Source organism: Schistocerca gregaria, chromosome 4, assembly GCF_023897955.1.
Source record: "Schistocerca gregaria isolate iqSchGreg1 chromosome 4, iqSchGreg1.2, whole genome shotgun sequence".
Lineage (NCBI taxonomy): Eukaryota > Metazoa > Arthropoda > Insecta > Orthoptera > Acrididae > Schistocerca > Schistocerca gregaria.
The window spans coordinates 402,843,980-402,863,795 of NC_064923.1; the positions used below are offsets into that span (position 1 = coordinate 402,843,980).

The 19,816-nt window shown below is 39.0% G+C and overlaps 1 protein-coding gene across 1 annotated transcript in view; it reads left to right on the plus strand.

The window, feature by feature from the left end:
* LOC126267506 (alpha-L-fucosidase-like) overlaps window positions 1-19,816 on the plus strand; it is a 93,987-nt gene that overhangs the window by 52,732 nt on the left and 21,439 nt on the right. Inside the window, exon 4 of the mRNA XM_049972803.1 lies at window positions 3,000-3,160. Coding sequence (XP_049828760.1) covers window positions 3,000-3,160 — 161 coding nt within the window. The remainder of the gene's footprint in view (window positions 1-2,999; window positions 3,161-19,816) is intronic.

Consider the following 19,816-nt stretch of genomic DNA (forward strand, 5'->3'; position numbering starts at 1 on the left):
CAGAAAAAGTCAAGTGTTGAGTGAATGATATAAACAATTAAACATAAATGAAATCAGAGCGGCAGGAATTTTTGTCAAAGGCTCAAAGGCAGTAGTGGCCATTTGATTTATGTCAAAGATGGCTGATGCATTACACCATAAGTACAGTGAGTGTGAATTTGTACAGCTGCCATATGTCAAAAAGTGATACAAACAAATTTAAACCTTATTTGATAATATTGATAGAGTTGGTAACATTTTAAAGTTTTTCATTAGAGTTGAAGTTTAGAGTTGTAATACCTTAGATGTATACATGTAATGTATTAAAGCTTGTGACTTGTACCGCTCCTTGTCACATGATGTCATACTTTGTTGACCCCTTGCTCCCCTTTAATGTGTAACGTAATTTATGGATGGTCCTCAAGGGGCATGTACAGTGTCAGATTTTGAATGAGCACTGTGAAGAACAAGAAGATGCTGCATACACATGTGAGACAGCTTATCAGCACCTCACACATTTTAAAAAGCAGCTTCATTGTGGGTCCACATCTGGGTGGCTTGTTGAATTGTGAAATAACCAGATTTGTGAGGTATTCAGATGTGAGAGAGGCCTAATGCTGGACTGCATAAGAACATGAGGGCAGGCATACTCATCATCAAGATTCTAGTCAATCATGTCTGATGACCAGAAGGAATGTTTGTCATATTTTGCAGCAAGCACATTGTTACCTCATGACATCACCAGCCACCATCCAAGAATAAATAATGGACTCCCTGCATCAGTCTGTGTCATCCCACACCATTGTCAGAGACTAGCTGCAGATGGAATACAGAATTACCGTTCCATGCATAGGCAGCCATTAATGCCACAATGCAAAATATTGTGTTTGAAGTGGTTGCGTGACTGGGACGCATGGATGCTAATGAATGCCATTGCTCCGTATTTAGTGATGAATCATAGTTCTGCACTAACCCACAAGTATGGCAGCTAGTTGGGGAAAGGTCCAATTCTTCCAATGTTCTGGAGAGGCACTGTGGTGTTACTTGAGGCATCATGGTGTGAGGAACAACTGGCCATAAATTCAGGTGACAGATGGTAGCCATTGATAAAACTCTGACAGCACAATGATAAGTCATGGACATTCTGTGTCCTCATGTGTTCAGTCACACATTATTCTACCATGGTGCCATTTTTCAGCAGGACAGTTCTCATCCACACATTGCATGTGTCTGTGAAGAGTCCGTGTGGTGTTGATGTACTCCTGTGGCCAGCTAAATCCCCAGATAGGACATGTGAGGGACCAGCTCATATGTCAGCCCTATTACAGTGCCTGTATCCAGGATATCAAGGACCAGCTACAACAATTATTGGTCCAGCTTGCCTCACAGGAGGATACAATTACTTCATGATGGCCTTCCCAACAGATTCAGTGAATGCATCCACACCAGAGGGAGTGCAACATTATGCTGCTAAGTGGGCTCATACTTACAAGTTCTCTGTAAATTTGGCACTCAAATCGGCCACCGGGTGCAAGTCTTATTTTGGATGACACTACATTGGGCGACTTACACGTCGGTAATGATTAGATAATGATTACAACACAACACCCAGTCCACAGGCAGAGAAAATCTCCAACCCAGCCAGGAATTGAACTCGGGCCCGTTCCATGGTAGGCAAGCACATTACCGCTCAGCTAAGCAGGCAGACTGTAATCACTGAAATAACATCACATAGCTTCTAAACTCATGAAGTTTCTTTTTGTCTTTCCTCCCCTTCCGATGCTTCACTTTTTTGTCAGACAACATATAAGTTCCAAAAGCTAGGTAGTATGTGACTTTGATATGTATCTGTTGGCAATACCAAATATTTCACCCCTTGAAGATAGGTATTGGCCATCATTACATCTCACAGTTTATTAAAATAACATCTTACATTGCCCTGAAGTCACCACTAGGAGTGAACACATTGTAAATAAAGAGGTAACAAAATTACTTCAGATTTTGGTGCAAAGTGACTCAATTTGGGACAAACATATCGGTTATATCAATTTCAACTTAAAAGGAGCAGTCACTAATGAAACACTTCTTGTACATATTCTAATGTGCATCTAAAATATGGGCTCATATTCTTGGAAAATACCCCAGCAGCTTTAGGGACCTTCAGAATCCAAAAGAGAGCCATTACAAATATTACAAGATGCAGTGCTAGAAAGTTATGTGAACTATTGTTTAAAATATGAAAAGTATAACCATTACCATATATGAATGTGGTGGACACACTGATGTTTATTTAAAAACTGTCGCTGCCATTAACAGCAGTATAAGAAAAAAATCTGCTAGACACCATCAAACTACCAGATTAAAAGAAAACTTACATATAATCATAGCTAGTACAAGCTGCCATTAGGCAGGTACCGGGTGTATGAGACTAAAACTGTTGAACAAGTTGCCAAATGACTGAAATGGCATGTTAAATAGAACTGCATTTGAAAGATCTGTTAGAAATTGTCTACTCTACCCCTGCCTCGATTCAGTAATTGACTACTTGAACTTTACTGTACGTAATTTGTAATGTGTACATACAAATGTGATTAATTTTCATTGTAAAACTCTAGATTTAAGACAAACCCAAGGTAATCTAGTACACTACACTAAATATGATCAACAAGGAAAGTAAATAAATATGTACTTGTTTCTGAACAATGGAACAATGATCCCTATCTGTTATGTACAGTGTCAAAACTATAGAAGTACAGAAAATGTAGCAGTACAAGAGATTTGTTACCTTTACTCCTTAAAATATTTATATTCCATCAAGGAATCACCATTACCACATTTACATTAAATGTATTAATTACAACCCCTATTTCTATGCCTGAATTCATTATCTACACATCAAAATTGTGAATGGCATTAACAAAATTTCAAAATAAACGTTTTTGAAATTAGTGTATTGGAATGAAATGAAGATCAACAACATCAATACAAATATGTGATGAATAATAATTTTTACATTTCAGGAGATCTTGCTGCTGCACTTCGTGAGAAAACTGATTTAAGATTTGGTGTTTATCATTCACTCTATGAATGGTTCAACCCAGTCTACATATCAGACAAGGCAAATAATTACACTACTCAAGAATTTGTCAATACAAAGACAATGCCAGAACTCTATGAACTGGTAAGAAACAGCGATGCATATTATTTGACAAAATTTAATAATGTGACCCATACAAATATAAGGTACAAGTAACAAAAACAGGAAAGTAATCAGCAAACAGGTAGTTACATGTTGCAGTCATCTCTAAATAATAGAGGAGCACCTTGTAAAGGTGTAAAGAAAAAAGTGTACAGAATTTTAGAGTGTCTAGAGGTGAGAACAAGGAACACTTCTCATGTATCAAAAACATCACAGGTGTACTGTAGACACAAATAGAGCTGGTTGTCACTTGGATGAAGCTGCAGCCATTATTCATGAAACACCATGTTTGATTGACAGTCATTACCATGCAGTTGCCAGTTGTATATTAATAATGTAGAATGTGAAAACTCTTAAAGCTTTTTAAATTAAACGAGCATTATTAACATTCTACATCTTTTTAATTCATGTCTACATATTTATTTCTCAACAGTCACACGGGTGACAAGCACATTTCTCCAAACAAGATACCATTTTGTTGATATAGTTACTGTCGAATGTTTGACTTTATTGATGGAGCCACAGCCTCACCTCTGTTTTCACCACTTCTTCACTATCAAAGTGAAGTGCTCAAAGGCATTCAAGTTTAGGAAACAGATGAAAATCGAATGGGACCAAGTCAAGACAGCACGGAGGATGACTGATGACAGTGAACCCAAGGTGTTGGAATGTTGCATTGTTATACTGGAATGTGGCATTGTTATATTGAAGGAGAAGGCACTCCCTGTGGGTATGAACTCTTCAGATTCAAAACTCGATTACAGCATGCTGTTTTTCTTGCATCTACATAGTAATATGACAAACCACCATGTTAAACACTACAATTCGAAGTCCTCTAACTACAGAGGGCTTCAAACATATAGACATGAAGAGTAAAGATGTAGACTATTAACAACACTGGTTTTATTTAAAAAGCTCTAAGAGTCTTCACACAAAAAATTTGGAGACATTACTTTTCAGCATGCCCTCATAGATGAGATTTGGCTAATACTTATGATACTGATGAGATTGGTAAAGACTGCACTTTCTGAATAGCGTCCTTTGCAGTTACAACACTGATGCTGAAAAAATTCCTAAAACTTGCAAGGACTTCTGAAATTTTATGTTTTAGTGATTAAAAAGCACTGCAGAAATAAAGGAAAATGAGAAGTTTAGTTTTGTAGGATTGCTAGTATACATCTGTTTACATTAGATCTAATTAAGGATCGAATAGTGATAAAAAACAGAGTTACGAAGGCAACAAAGCCAAGTACGGTAATACTGTACTCAATATTTTCTAAAGCACAATTCAGATAGAACAATTAGGAGCTCTTCATCAATTAGAGAACAAAATTTTAAATTGTATTACTGTATTTTACCAAAACATTTGTCCGGCTTAGACTTATGCTGCAAATGCAACTTAACTAGATCTCAGTCTCTGCTTTAGCAGCAGTTAAACATCATCTTTACTAAATAATATTTACTAACCTAACATTTATATATCACATACACATATTTCTTCCATAAGTTAGATATCAGCATTATAAGTCAGCCATTTTTGGGTAAATAAAACTGCAACATAAATGTAATTGCAGTTTATGTTGAAGAGCTATTGCGTATCACTAAATACTGTAGGAGTCATATGAGGATAGCAGAAGTGGCTACACACAAAAAGCAGAATAAAGTGTCAGGCCATAAGACCATAGACCTCAGTGAGTAACTCATTGAATTGCTCTTTATATACTGTACCAGAATAAGTGAACTCAAAATGCACATGGTAGCAATTCTGACTGTCTATAGCTCCATAGTGGTAAATGTTTTAAACTTTATTAGGCAATAAAAGGAAAAATGAAAAAATGGATCATTTTCATTTGAGTTAGAAAAAACATATAGCACTGTTCAACATACAGCACTGTTCCAAGGTAACTACTCTGGATAATGTTACACTTGTCAAACATACAGGACTCCTTAGTTAAGATAGTAAAATATACATCTAAAGTTAAGACATGCCAAATTAAAATTGACAGTATGTTTTTGTACAAATTTATAACAAATAAGAATTAATTAAAGGCTACACCATGTCATCAACACTATTTAAAGTTCATATAGGTACTAATCACATCGCATACTCCAAAATATAAATAATTTTTGCTACTTAGGATCTATTTCAGAAAAAAGGAAAGATCAGATACTGAAATTAATAAAAGAATTAACAACAGTTGGGAGGTCACTGGGACACTCAACTCTGTTTTATGGATCATAAATTTGACAAATAGAGCTAAAAGGAAGATATTCAAGTCTGCATCAGAGAGAATAGTCTTATATGCAGCAGGGGCCTGAGCAACTAGTCAGAAAATTATTACTGAGCTGAAAGTATTACATATGGGCATTTGTAGATGTTCAGAATGAATATAAAAAAGTAAGAAACAATAAACTTTTAAAGAGAATGGAAGTGAAACAAGATATATGTAGTGTGTTGGATGGAAAGAAAGTAAAGTGGTGTGGACATATAAGAAGAATGGAGGAAAAGGAAACCAAAACTAATATTGGGGTGGGAAACTGAGAAAAGAAGGAGATGAGGATGACCCATGACTACCTGACTACAAAATGTACAGTTGATAATGAGTAGACTTGATTTAGAAAAAGAGGATATAGAGGAAGTGCTCATATGTTTTCTTCCTTAAAAATAAAACTAGTAGAAATAGCTGGGAAGTGATTGTATACTACTAATCAAAAGTTTTGTATCCCTGTGATAACAGCTATGTACTTTATTTCAGTGTACACACACACTGTACAACCTAAGTAGATCAATAAAATAAATATTTTCTCTCTTTGTAATAAAGCACAATACAATATGGTTTAGATTTTGGCCTCTTCAAAGTAAGGCATTCGAAATCATGGCATTCTGGAGATAAGATTTTGTAGTGTTCTAGCAGATATTGCAGTCCATCACATCAGTAAATTATTCCATAGATCTTTAAGATTAGATGATCTGAGTTTTCTGTTCCCCCATCAAGTTAATCCCATAAAAGTTCAGTGGGATTTAAGTTGGGTGACTGACTTGGCCAAATCATATTCAGTTTCCCACATTTGTCTGTTCTATTGACATACCCTCTGCACAAGTTACAAGCATGTTTGGGATCTTTATCCTGCTGCAGAACAAACCCATAACCAATAAGTATCTTGCCAGTTTGAGCTGCATTGTTGCTCAGTATCCTTCCTTCCTCCTTTAATTCTCACTAGATCACCAACTTTACCATCCACAAAATGTCCTTACACCATGACCAAATCTCCACCATGCTTCACTGCTCACTCATCATACATTCTCCATGAAGTCAACAAAAATAAACATTTGATAAATACTTAAAAGTACTTCAAACTTAGATTTGTCCATGAATAAGCCTTGGGTTATTGCTGCATGCTCCAGTTTTTATGTCACTGTACCCAGTGTGATCTTTTCGTCTTATTTTGTTTGTGTAGTAACCCTTTCAACCTTGTTCATGCATATGGCATTGCACTATTGAGACAAAGATTGGAACTGCTCACATACTGTTTATTTCCTCACAACTTTGATGTGTGGTACGGGTCCTTTGATGTTTACTCTGTACACATATGAATTGATCTGTCCTGTATGATGTTACTCAGGATCTTCTAGATTGTGAATCTCTTGAATTGGCACCAGTTTGCTTGAACAACTGCAATGTACACTCCTGGAAATTGAAATAAGAACACCGTGAATTCATTGTACCAGAAAGGGGAAACTTTATTGACACATTCCTGGGGTCAGATACATCACATGATCACACTGACAGAACCACAGGCACATAGACACAGGCAACAGAGCGTGCACAATATCGGCACTAGTACAGTGTATATCCACCTTTCGCAGCAATGCAGGCTGCTATTCTCCCATGGAGACGATCATAGAGATGCTGGATGTAGTCCTGTGGAACGGCTTGCCATGCCATTTCCACCTGGCGCCTCAGTTGGACCATCGTTCGTGCTGGACGTGCAGACCGCGTGAGACGACGCTTCATCCAGTCCCAAACATGCTCAATGGGGGACAGATCCGGAGATCATGCTGGCCAGGGTAGTTGACTTACACCTTCTAGAGCACGTTGGGTGGCACAGGATACATGCGGACGTGCATTGTCCTGTTGGAACAGCAAGTTCCTCTGCCGGACTAGGAATAGTAGAACGATGGGTTCGATGACGGTTTGGATGTACCGTGCACTATTCAGTGTTCCCTCAACGATCACCAGAGGTGTACGGCCAGTGTAGGAGATCACTCCCCACACCATGATGCCGGGTGTTGGCCCTGTGTGCCTCGGTCGTATGCAGTCCTGATTGTGGCGCTCACCTGCACGGCGCCAAACACGCATACGACCATCATTGGCACCAAGGCAGAAGCTACTTTCATCGCTGAAGACGACACGTCTCCATTCGTCCCTCCATTCACGCCTGTCGCGACACCACTGGAGGCGGGCTGCACGATGTTGGGGCGTGAGCGGAAGACGGCCTAACGGTGTGCGGGACCGTAGCCCAGCTTCATGGAGATGGTTGCGAATGGTCCTCGCCGATACCCCAGGAGCAACAGTGTCCCTAATTTGCTGGGAAGTGGCGGTGCGGTCCCCTACGGCATTGGGTAGGATCCTACGGTCTTGGCGTGCATCCGTGCGTCGCTGCGGTCCGGTCCCAGGTCGGCGGGCACGTGCATCTTCCGCCGACCACTGGCGACAACATCGATGTACTGTGGAGACCTCACGCCCCACGTGTTCAGCAATTCGGCGGTATGTCCACCCGGCCTCCCGCATGCCCACTATATGCCCTCGCTCAAAGTCCGTCAACTGCACATACGGTTCACGTCCACGCTGTCGCGGCATGCTACCAGTGTTAAAGACTGCGATGGAGCTCCGTATGCCACGGCAAACTGGCTGACACTGACGGCGGCGGTGCACAAATGCTGCGCAGCTAGCGCCATTCGACGGCCAACACCGCGGTTCCTGGTGTGTCCGCTGTGTCGTGCGTGTGATCATTGCTTGTACAGCCCTCTCGCACTGTCCGGAGCAAGTATGGTGGGTCTGACACACAGGTGTCAATACGTTCTTTTTTCCATTTCCAGGAGTGTATATGCCATTGTAGATTAAGCTATGCCAAATTTTGTTGCTATTGTCCCCCTGCAAGGTCATCAATCCTTAAGGCAAACCACATGGTGGGCATTTTCTTGTCACACTGGCAGCGGTGCCAGTGGAGAGTATATTTTCCTTCCTCTGCGAGGCCTTTGTTCACATAAATTGTTGTGCAGGGAGCACGTGTTTCTTAGGCTATGGGATACAGTGTACTGAGTGCAAGTGTTTTCAACTGAAATGGCAAAATAGAAGTATTCTATTCATCAACGTGTATTCATGTATGATACAGACACTGAGGTGACAAAAGTCAGGGATGCCTCCTAATATTGTGACAGACCTTCTTTTGCTGAGCATTATGCAGCAACTTGGCATTGTATGGACTCATCAAGTCATTGGAAATTACCTGCAGAAATATTGAGCCATACTGCCTCTATAGCTGTACATAAATGTGAAAGTGTTGCTGATGCAGGATTTTGTGTACAAAATGACGTGTCAGTTATGTTACATAAATACACTCCTGGAAAATGAAAAACGAACACATTGATGCAAGTGAAGAAGACTCACCATACTTGCACAGGACACTGCGAGAGGGTGGTGCATGTGATGATCAAATGAACAGCACTGCGGACACATGAGGAACTTCGTTATTGGATGTGGAACATTGCTAGCTGCACAGCTGTTGATCACCACCAGAGCCAATGGCAGCCAGTTTGCCATGGCATACGGAGCTCCATCTGTGTCTGCAACATTGTTAGCATACCACAACAGTGAGTACGTGAAACATCTGTGCAACTGATGGAGTTTGAGTGAGGGAGTATAGCGGGCTTGTGAGAGGCCAGGTGGATGTACCAAGGAATTGCGCAACACATGGGGCATTAGCTCTCAACAATGCATCGATGTTCTCACCAGCAGTCTGCAGAAGGTGCACATACCTGTCGACCTGGATTCAGACATTTGCAACACACAGATGCACGCAAAGATTGCCACATCCTATGAAGTGCCATACTGGACTGCACCATCACTTCCTAATGATCTACGGACACCATTGCTCCAAGGGTATAAGTGAGAACCATCACAACCATGAAGTAGGGCTGCAGTCCCATGTACCATTAGGGCATCTTCTGCTGCAACATCATTCAGACTGCCTCCAGTGATATTGTGGTAGGTGTTTATGGAAGGACTAATGAAGATGTGTCATCTTCAGTGATGAGTCACTTCTGCCTTGGTGCTAATGATGGTCATATGTGTGTGTGGCATATGCAAGTGAGCACCAAAATCAGGAGTGTACACGACAGAGGCACACAGGGCCCACACCTGGCATCATGGTGTGGGGAGCAATATCCTACACTTGGCGTACTCCTGTGGTGATTGTCACGGGAACATCGAACAATGCACGGTACATTCAAACCATCATCTAACCAATCATGTTACTGTTCACAGACTGGCAAGGTGATGTGAGCACATGTATCCCATGCCACCCAATGTGCCCTTGAAGATGTATGTCAATGTGTTGCTGATGCAGGATTTTGTGTACAAAATGACGTGTTAGTTACGTTACATAAATACACTCCTGGAAAATGAAAACTGAACACATTGATGCAAGTGAAGAAGACTCACCATACTTGCACTGGACACTACAAGAGGGTGGTGCATGTGATGATCAATTGCACAGCACTGCGGACACACGAGGAACTTCGTTATTGGTTGTGGAACATTGCTAGCTGCACAGCAGTTGATCACCACCAGAGCCAATGGCAGCCAGTTTGCCATGGCATACGGAGCTCCATCTGTGTCTGCAACATTGTTAGCATACCACAACAGTGAGTACGTGAAACATCTGTGCAACTGATAGAGTTTGAGTAAGAAGTGTGTGAATCTAACTTGAGAAATAGTTATAGTTATGCTGTTAAAAAGGCAGTTTGTAAGAATTGTAACACTGAAATAACAACGCTTAAAGATCGAATTGCTAGCTTACAATTCATAGTCAGTTCCTTAAGAAGCGATATTGACTCACTGAAGAAAGAAAATCGGGATCTGCGATCGAAGCCAACACTAAGTGAAGTGATGCAAGACAAAAGTAATATATCGTCCGAGTGGGTAAAAGTGCCGTACAAAAATAGTGTTCCCAACTACAAAAAGAACAACAAAGTTTGCTGAAACTGTCACATTTTCGGAAAAATACAAATATCATGTTTTGCAAACAAGTGACTGTGATAACGACCCTCCAAATGATCGTAAACTTGAAAAAGGCAGTGAACTGAAAATGAAAAGCGTTTTTTCAAATAATGTCAACAACAAACACAGGTCATCAGGAAAAAAGAGTAACAGACACTCATGGCAGGAATCTATCCAGCATGCTCCGTGAGAAAAATCGTGACATAGCAGTGACTAGTGTAGTGAAACCGGGAGCAGGATGTAAAAATGTTGCAGACATTAACTCTCAGACGAAATTAATGCAAGAAAATAACTCTATCATCTGTATAATGGGTTCAAACGATGTGGCAAAAAATGAAGCAGAGGTTTGCGTGAAAACGCTACAGAATTTTTTACAAGCTAATAAATGCAGAAACACAGTAGTTGCCACACTTCCTCATAGGCATGATCTGATTTATAGTTCGTGTGTAAACAAAGAAATTCGGAAAACGAACATTAAAATAAGGAAATTGTGTTCTCAACACACTAAGTGCGATGTACTGGATATAAGCAAGCTGCATCGAAATCTGCACACGAAGCATGGAATGCATTTGAACTATGAAGGGAAAAGAGTTGTTTGTGATTGTGTTAGTGAAATAATTAAAGAAAGACTTGTAAGGGATAGAACAATTTATCAGCTTCCTGAACATCCTTCCAAAAGCGAGGAAAACAAAATAAACAAGAAAGAAGAACAAAAATATAACACTTCTGACGTTCCTAATTTAAACTAGAGGTTTGTGATGCTGTAAATATGATTCCCAATTACCAAACCGTGAATACGCCCGAACTAAAAATTTATCACCATAATGTGCAATCCCTGCGTAATAAGATCGATGAAATTAACGTTCTATTAACACACGAACTTAATGATATCTCAGTGTTATGCATTTCTGAGCACTAGCTTAACCCAGAATTAATCCAGAATATGAAAATAAACAAATTTGTCTTGGCTACTTACTACTGCAGGAAAAACAGCAAGTAGGGTGGGGTAGCAATTTACACAAAGGATAATGTAGATTTTATTACACTACCTGACTTAACTAGGGCAAATGTCGAAAAGGATTATGAAATTGCAGCTATAAAAATTACTCAGTTCAACCTGGTTATTGCTACAGTTTACCAATCACCATCCGGGAATTTTGAACTTTTCTTAATCAAAATGGAGTCACTACTAAATAAAGTAAATAAAATGGATTGTGTATTGATAATCTGTGGGGACTTCAATATTGACTTCCTCACAAATAGTGGAAATAGGGAGACCATTTTGAACCTTGCAACGTCCTACAATTTAAAGGCTGAAGTAAAAGCAGCTACCCGAGTATCAGAAACTTGCCAAACAGCTCTTGATCAGTTTCTAGTCAAGAAGAGTTTACACAACACCTCACTAAGAATTTTCAATGCAGGTTTTAGTGATCATCTTGCTCAAATATTAAGCATAAAAGTACAAGGCAGTATTATTAACAACATGTCTTTCAGAACAGCATATCGAAGTAATAATCAGCATAATGTGAACTACTTCAACAACTTATTACAGAAAGAAAAATGTCTAGGAGTGTACAAAATGAACGATATAAATGAAAAATTCAACACTTTCATTGATGTATTAACCCATTTCTTTGAACTTGCGTTCCCACTGAAAACATTAACCATACGGGGAAACTCTAGAACAAACAGCTGGATCACAAAGGGAATAAGAGTTTCATGCCAGAAGGAAAGACTACTTAATGAAATATGTAACTCAAAAAATTCCTCACCTGTAGTACGCGCATACTATAAAAAATACTCCAAAATATTAAGAAATGTAATAAAAGCATCAAAAATAATGCATAATGATGAAATCATTTATAATTCAGCTAATAAATCAAAGGCTATGTGGAGTGTTATAAAAAAAGAATGCGGAGAATAGAGACAACCTTGGAAAAATATAACACTATCACATAAAAATAAAAAAGTAACAAACCCCTTAGAAGTAGCCAACACATTTAACAACTTTTTCACAGGTGTTGCTGAAAATATGTTACAGTCAAACTTTAAGAGCACCCAGGCAAAGGAATATAAAGTAAGTGCATGTAGAGGATCAATGTACATCAGTTCTGTTTCACAAGATGAAGTAGCTAAAGCAATAAAAGGACTAAAAAATTCGAAATCGGAAGGTATTGATGGTATACCTGCAACAATGTTAAAGAAGAGCGCATCAAACCTGATTGAAGTACTCACACATTTATGCAACTGCTCACTCTGAGGCAGGCACTTTCCCTGATGTGTTGAAAACATCAAAAGTTATTCCTGTAATTGAAAAAGGGGATAAAGACAATGTAAATAACTACAGACCCATCACAATTTCCTCCTGCATCTCTAAAGTACTGGAAAAAGTGATCTATGAGAAACTTATGAAATTTATTAATAGAAACAGCATCCTATGTAATGAACAACATGGATTCAGAAATAAGAGGTCAACAAGAGTGCATCAATTCCATTCTAAACCTGATGGACAAAAAACAGGAAACAATAGGAGTCTTTATTGACTTGTCAAAAGCTTTTGACATGGTGGACCATAAAATTCTGCTATCAAAGCTAGAAAGATATGGTATTCGAGGTCTGTCCAACAAGTGGATCAGTTCCTTCCTGACAAATCGTATGCAGGCAGTGTGCATCAAGCACACAAATATTGAACTAAAAACTGTATCTAATCACTTATCTGACTATAAACAAATAAAATGTGGTGTACCCCAAGGATCCGTATTGGGACCCCTTCTGTTTCTTCTGTACATAAATGATCTAAGCTTAAATATTGATGCACACAAAACAATCATATTTGCAGATGACATCACGATTCTACCATAAGGAGGCGACGATGAACAGTTACAGCAGACAGTAAACACGGTCACGAAACAACTTAGTAATTGGGCACAGAGTAAACAGCTTGTAATAAACAGTAAGAAAACCGTTGCTCTAAAATTCCACAATGTTCCTAACAAGGACATGTTTATCCCATCAGTCTCTATCAATGATGAGCCAGTTGGTAACAGTACTGAAACCAAATTCTTAGGACTTTGGCTGCAGAGTAACATCAGATGGAATAATCAAATTGAATATCTCAATTCTGAACTGAGCAAAACATGTTATCTTCTTTGTTCATTAAAATCATGCTGTAGTGAGAAAACAGTATTGAATGCATATCATGTGTACTTTCATTCTCGTCTTAGATATGGGGTCACCTTCTGGGGAAACTCTAAAACAGCTAATCGCACTTTTAAACTACAAAAAAGGGCCATTAGAATCTTGTTTGGGTGCAAGCCTAGAGACTCTTGTAAACCCCTGTTTAAGAAATCTGGTATTCCCCCATTACCATGTGTATACATTATGGAAACCCTTTTGTTCTTTAAATTAAATGTAATAGGCAAGGACAGGAGACTACAAAAAACTGTGATATACATGAGCTCTTTACCAGACAAAACAGAAACTTACATATGACTCAAATCAGCACAACACTGTGCCAAAAAGGTACTTTTCACATGGGAGTTAAGCTTTATAACAAACTTCCTGAAAAAATAAAAGCTATCACTGAGGTCAATACATTTGGAAAATCTCTAAAGTCATATTTACAGCATCACTGCTTTTACTCCATTGAAGAATATTTAAATTTATGAAATGTGTTATATAAATACTTACTTACGTGTAAAGTGTATTATTGTAAGTTTACATATGTATGCCTTGAAATTACTTTCAGCCTGTATATTTATAACTTGACTTGTCCAATGTCTTATGCATAAGCTGCTATGTAGACAACAGGACAATTTACAATCTACAATCAACCACCCTGGCCAGGTCGATCCCTGGATCTGGCCCCCATTGAGCATGTTCGGGACCAGATGAAGCATCATCTTGCATGGTCAGCTTGTCTGGCACAAACTCTGGCCCATCTGAGGCACCAGATTGAAATTGCATGGCAGGCCATTCCGTAAGACATTGGTGCAAAAGGAGCGTATATACGGCACTAGCGATGACATTGTGCACTGTCTGTTGACTGTAATCATGTTCATAAGGCCCTGTCTATATGATTGTGTGTTGTATAGGTCCTCAAGAACATGTTAATAAAATTTCCCCCTGCTGGGTTGGCAAATTCATGGTGTTCGTTTTTCATTTGCCAGGAGTGTATTTGATGGGATTCATTTCGAGCACTCTGGGTGGCCAAATCATTCACTTGAATCATCCAGAATGTTTTTTAAACCAATCATGAATAACTGTAGCTGGGTGAAATGGTACATTGTCATCCATAAAAATCCCATTGTCGTTTGGGTGCATGAAGTTCTTGAATGGCTGCAAAAGGTCTCCAGCAATCCAAAAATAACCGTTTCCAGTCAAAGATTGGTTACGTTGGGCCAGAGCCAATGTAAACACAGCCCACAATATTATGGAGCCACCACCAGAACCTTGTTGAGAACTTGGGTCTATGGCTTTGTGGGGTCTGCGTCACACTCGTACTCTACCATCAGCTCTTATTAACTGAAATCAGGACTCATCCGATAAGGCCATCATTTTCCCATCGTCTAGGATCCAATCAATATGGGCAAAAGCCCAGGAGAAGCACTGCAGGTGATGACGTGCTGTTATCTAAGACACTCACATCATTAGCCTGTTGCCATAGCCCATTAACACCAGGCAAATGCAGTCCCCAACAATCAGTTTTTCCTTTCAGCCTGTCTGGTAAGTCTCCCCTGATCCAGGGTCCTGGGTGACTTTCCTGAACTCTAACCCTTTCCCTAAACCTTTTCAGTTCTTTACCTTTCCCCCTCTTCATTCTTCTTCAACCTTTCTGTCAGAAAAAGGAGGCACTGGCTTCGAAAGCTTGCATAGGTAAAACTTTTTATTAAAGATTCTCCTGTCACTGCTAAGTGAGTAGACCTTTCATCCATCCAATTACGTTTTATTGTCAAAAATTGATTATTTTTGTTGTTATAAACTTATATTATGCAATTACAAATGAATCAAACTGACTTAAAAATACTAAATACATATAACCTCCAGACAGTTCGTTGGTGTACTTCGAATAATTTCACTGTGTAGCCCCTCTGTATCATCCTATGGCATAACATAGCTAAGGCCTGAAAAGTATGTATTCTAAAAAAGTGTGCAAAAAGTATTGCATAAAGCTGGTAACTGAACATCTTGCAGAAACCTCTTTATGGTTCTAGGGATTCTTACAGTAACTTCCCAATACATATACTCCCTAATGATATTTGTGGTTAGTAACAAGAGTGATTAAATTCACTCTGAAATTTTCAATCACATATACTAGACATAAAAATAATTTTTGTGCATACCATGCATTTTTCTGGAGTTCAGAATGGAATTAGGATGAACTCTGCCATTTGCAGCTGTAATATTTGAAGTAAAAATAATATTCGTGTAGGCTATGTTTCCTATTTGAAGATTTGTATTGGAATTTTGTACTTTGGTGCAAAAATCTGTAATACGAGGGGTATTTGAAAAGTCCATGCAAAGTTTGAGAGATGGCACCATCGACGAATATCGAGGTCATGTTTAGTTAGTAGCATCTTTGGAAAAAAATGCACACCATGTTTAAGCCATATTGGTCTATTTCTTTGTGTTTGGCATTTGTGTGAATCAAGGAAGTTGAGTGATTTTTCAAAAATGGACGAAAAAGAATTTCGTGTGGTGATTAAACATTACTTTATGAAATGGATATGGACGAGAATGTAGATGAAGATGAAATGGGAGATATGATACTGTGTGAAGAGTTTGACATTGCACTGAAAGACCTAAGTCAAAAGAAGGCCACAGGAGTAGACAACATTCAATTAGAACTACTGACAGCTTTGGGAGAGCCAGTCCTGACCAAACTCTAGAATCTGGTGAGCAAGATGCATGAGACAGGTGAAATTCCCTCAGACTTGAAGAAGAATATAATGATTCCAATCCCAAAAAAGCAGGTGTTGACAGATGCAAAAATTACCGAACTATCAGTTTAATAAGTCACAGCTGCAAAATAGTAATGCGAATTCTTTACAGATGAATGGAAAAACTGGTAGAAGCCGACCTTGGGGAAGATCAGTTTGGATTCCGTAGAAATGTTGCAACATGTGAGGCAATGCTGGCCCTACGACTTATCTTAGAAGAAAGATTGAGGAAAGGCAAACCTACGTTTCTAGCATTTGTAGACTTAGAGAAAACTTTTGACAATGTTGACCAGAATATTCTCTTTCAAATTCTGAAGGCAGCAGGGGAAAAATACAGGGAGTGAAAGGCTATTTACAATTTGTACAGAAAGCAGATGGCAGTTATAAGAGTCGAGGGGTATGAAAGGGAAGCATTGGTTGGGAAGGGAGTGAGATAGGGTTGTAGCCTCTCCCCGATGCTATTCAATCTGTATATTGAGCATGCAGTAAAGGAAACAAAAGAAAAGTTCGAAGTAGGTATTAAAATCCATGGAGAAGAAATGAAAACTTTGAGGTTCAATGACATTGTAATTCTGTCAGAAACAGCAAAGGACGTGGAAGAACAGTTGAACGGAATTGACAGTGTCTTGAAAAGAGGTTATAAGATGAACATCAACAAAAGCAAAACAAGGATAATGGAATGTAGTAGAATTAAGTCGGGTGATGCTGAGGGAATTAGATTAGGAAATGAGACTCTTAAAGTAGTAAAGGAAGTTTCCTATTTGGGGAGCAAAATAACTGATGATGGTCAAAGTAGAGAGGATATAAAATGTGGACTGGCAATAGCACGGAAAGAGTTTCTGAAGAAGAGAAATTTGCTAACATCGAGTATAGATTTAAATGTCAGGAAATCATTTCTGAAAGTATTTGTATGGAATTGATTTAAGTGTTAGGAAGTTGTTTCTGAAAGTATTTGTAAGAAGTGTAGCCATGTATGTAAGTGAAACCTGGACGATAAATACTTTAGACAATAAGAGAAGAGAAGCTTTCGAAATGAGGTGCTACAAAAGAATTCTGAAGATTAGATGGGTAGATCATATAACTAATGAGGAGGTATTGAATGGAATTGGGGAGGAGAGGAGCTTGTGGCACAACTTGACTAGAAGAGGGAATGGGTTGGTATGACGTGTTCTGAGACATCAAGGGATCAGCAGTTTAGTACTGGAGGGCAGCGGGGTGGATAAAAATCGTAGAGGGAGACCAAGAGATGAGTACACTAAGCAGATTCAGAAGGATGTAGGCTGCAGTAGGTACTGGGAGCAGAAGAAGCTTGCACAGAATAAAGTAGCATGGAGAGCTGCATCAAACCAGTCTCAGGACTGAAGACCACAACATCAACACAGGAAAATAGGAATGCGGGTAAGCTACTACAAACAGCATAGTGAACGCATTATTGTGGCCAAGATAGATACAAAGCCCATGCCTACCACAGTAGTACAAGTTTATATGCCAACTAGCTCTGCAGGTGATGAAGAGATTGATGAAATTATTCAGATAGTGAAGGGAGACAAAAATTTAATAGTTATGGGTGACTGGAACTCAATAGTAGGAAAAGGAAGAGAAGAAAATGTAGTAGGTGAATATGGAATGGGAGTAAGCATTGAAAGAGGAAGCTGCCTGGTAGAATTATGCACAGAGCATAACTTAATCATAGCTAACACTTGGTTCAAGAATCATAAAAGAAGGTCGTATACATGGAAGAAGCCTGGAAATACTGGACGGTCTCAGATAGATTATACAATGGTAAGACAGTGATTTAGGAATCAGGTTTTAAATTCTAAGACATTTCCAAGGACAGATGTGGACTCTGACCACAATCTATTGGTTATGAACTGTAGATTAAAACTGAAGAAACTGCAAAAAGGTGGGAATTTGAGGAGATGGGACCTTGATAAACTGAAAGAACCAGAGGCTGTAGAGAGCTTCAGGGAGAGCATTAGCGAACAATTGACAAGAAAGGGTGAAAGAAATACAGTAGAAGAAGAATGGGTAGCTTTGAGAGATGAAATAGTGAAGGTAGAAGAGAATCAAGTAGGTAAAAAGACGAGGGCTAATAGAAATCCTTGGGTAACAGAAGAGATACTGAATTTAATTGATGAAAGGAGAAAATACAAAAATGCAGTAAGTGAGGCAGGCAAAAAGGAATACAAACTCCTCGAAAATGAGATCGACAGGAAGCGCAAAACGGCTAAGCAGGCATGGCTAGAGGACAAATGTAAGGATGTAGAGGCATATCTCATGAGGGGTAAGATAGATACTGCCTACAGGAAAATTAGAGAGACCTTTGGAGAAAAGAGAACCACTTGCGTGAATATCAAGAGCTCAGATGGAAACCCAGTTCTAAGCAAAGAAGGGATAGCAGAATGGTCGGAGTATACAGAGGCTCTATACAAGGGTGAAGTTCTTGAGAACAATATTATAGAAATGGAAGAGAATGTAGATGAAGATGAAATAGGAGATATGATACTGCGTGAAGAGTTTGACAGAGCACTGAAAGACCTAAGTTGAAAAAAGGCCCCGGGAGTAGATAACATTCCATTAGAGCTACAGACAGCCTTGAGACAGCAATACCTAACAAAACTCTACCATCTAGTGAGCAAGATGTATGAGACAGGCAAAATACCCTCAGACTTCAGGAAGAACATAATAATTCCAATCACAAAGAAATCAGGTGTTGACAGATGTGAAAATTACCGAGCTATCAGTTTAATAAGCCGCGGCTGCAAAATACTAATACGAATTCTTAACAGACGAATCGGAAAACTAGTAGAAGCCGACCTAGGGGAAGATCAGTTTGGATTCCGTAGAAATGTTGGAACACGTGAGGCAATACTGACCCTACTACTTAGCTTAGGAAATAGATTAAGGAAAGGCAACCCTACATTTATAGCATTTGTAGACTTAGAGAAAGCTTTTGACAATGTTGACTAGAATATGGTCTTTCAAATTCTGAAGGTGGCAGGGGTAAAATACAGGGAGCGAAAGGCTATTTACAATTTGTACACAAACCAAATGGCAGTTATAAGAGTCAAGGGACATGAAAGGGAAGCAGTGGTTGGAAATGGAGTGAGACAGGGTTGTGGCCTATCCCCGATGTTATTCAATCGGGAAAGGTAGTTAAGTCAGTTAGTTATGTGCTCGATTGATCAACCTCATGGTAGTTGTTATGATGTGGAATGTGTCAATTGCATAAGAAAAGCACATGTGAATCAAGGTTCTTTTTTTTAGCTTAAAATTTTTGTTACCTACCCCATTTCTTTAAATGGCACAAAATGCATATATTATACCTATAGATTTATTTATACCAATCCAAGAATTCATCTATGTTATAGAAGGAGTTGTCAAGGAAATATGATTTCAGTTTATTTTGAAACTAA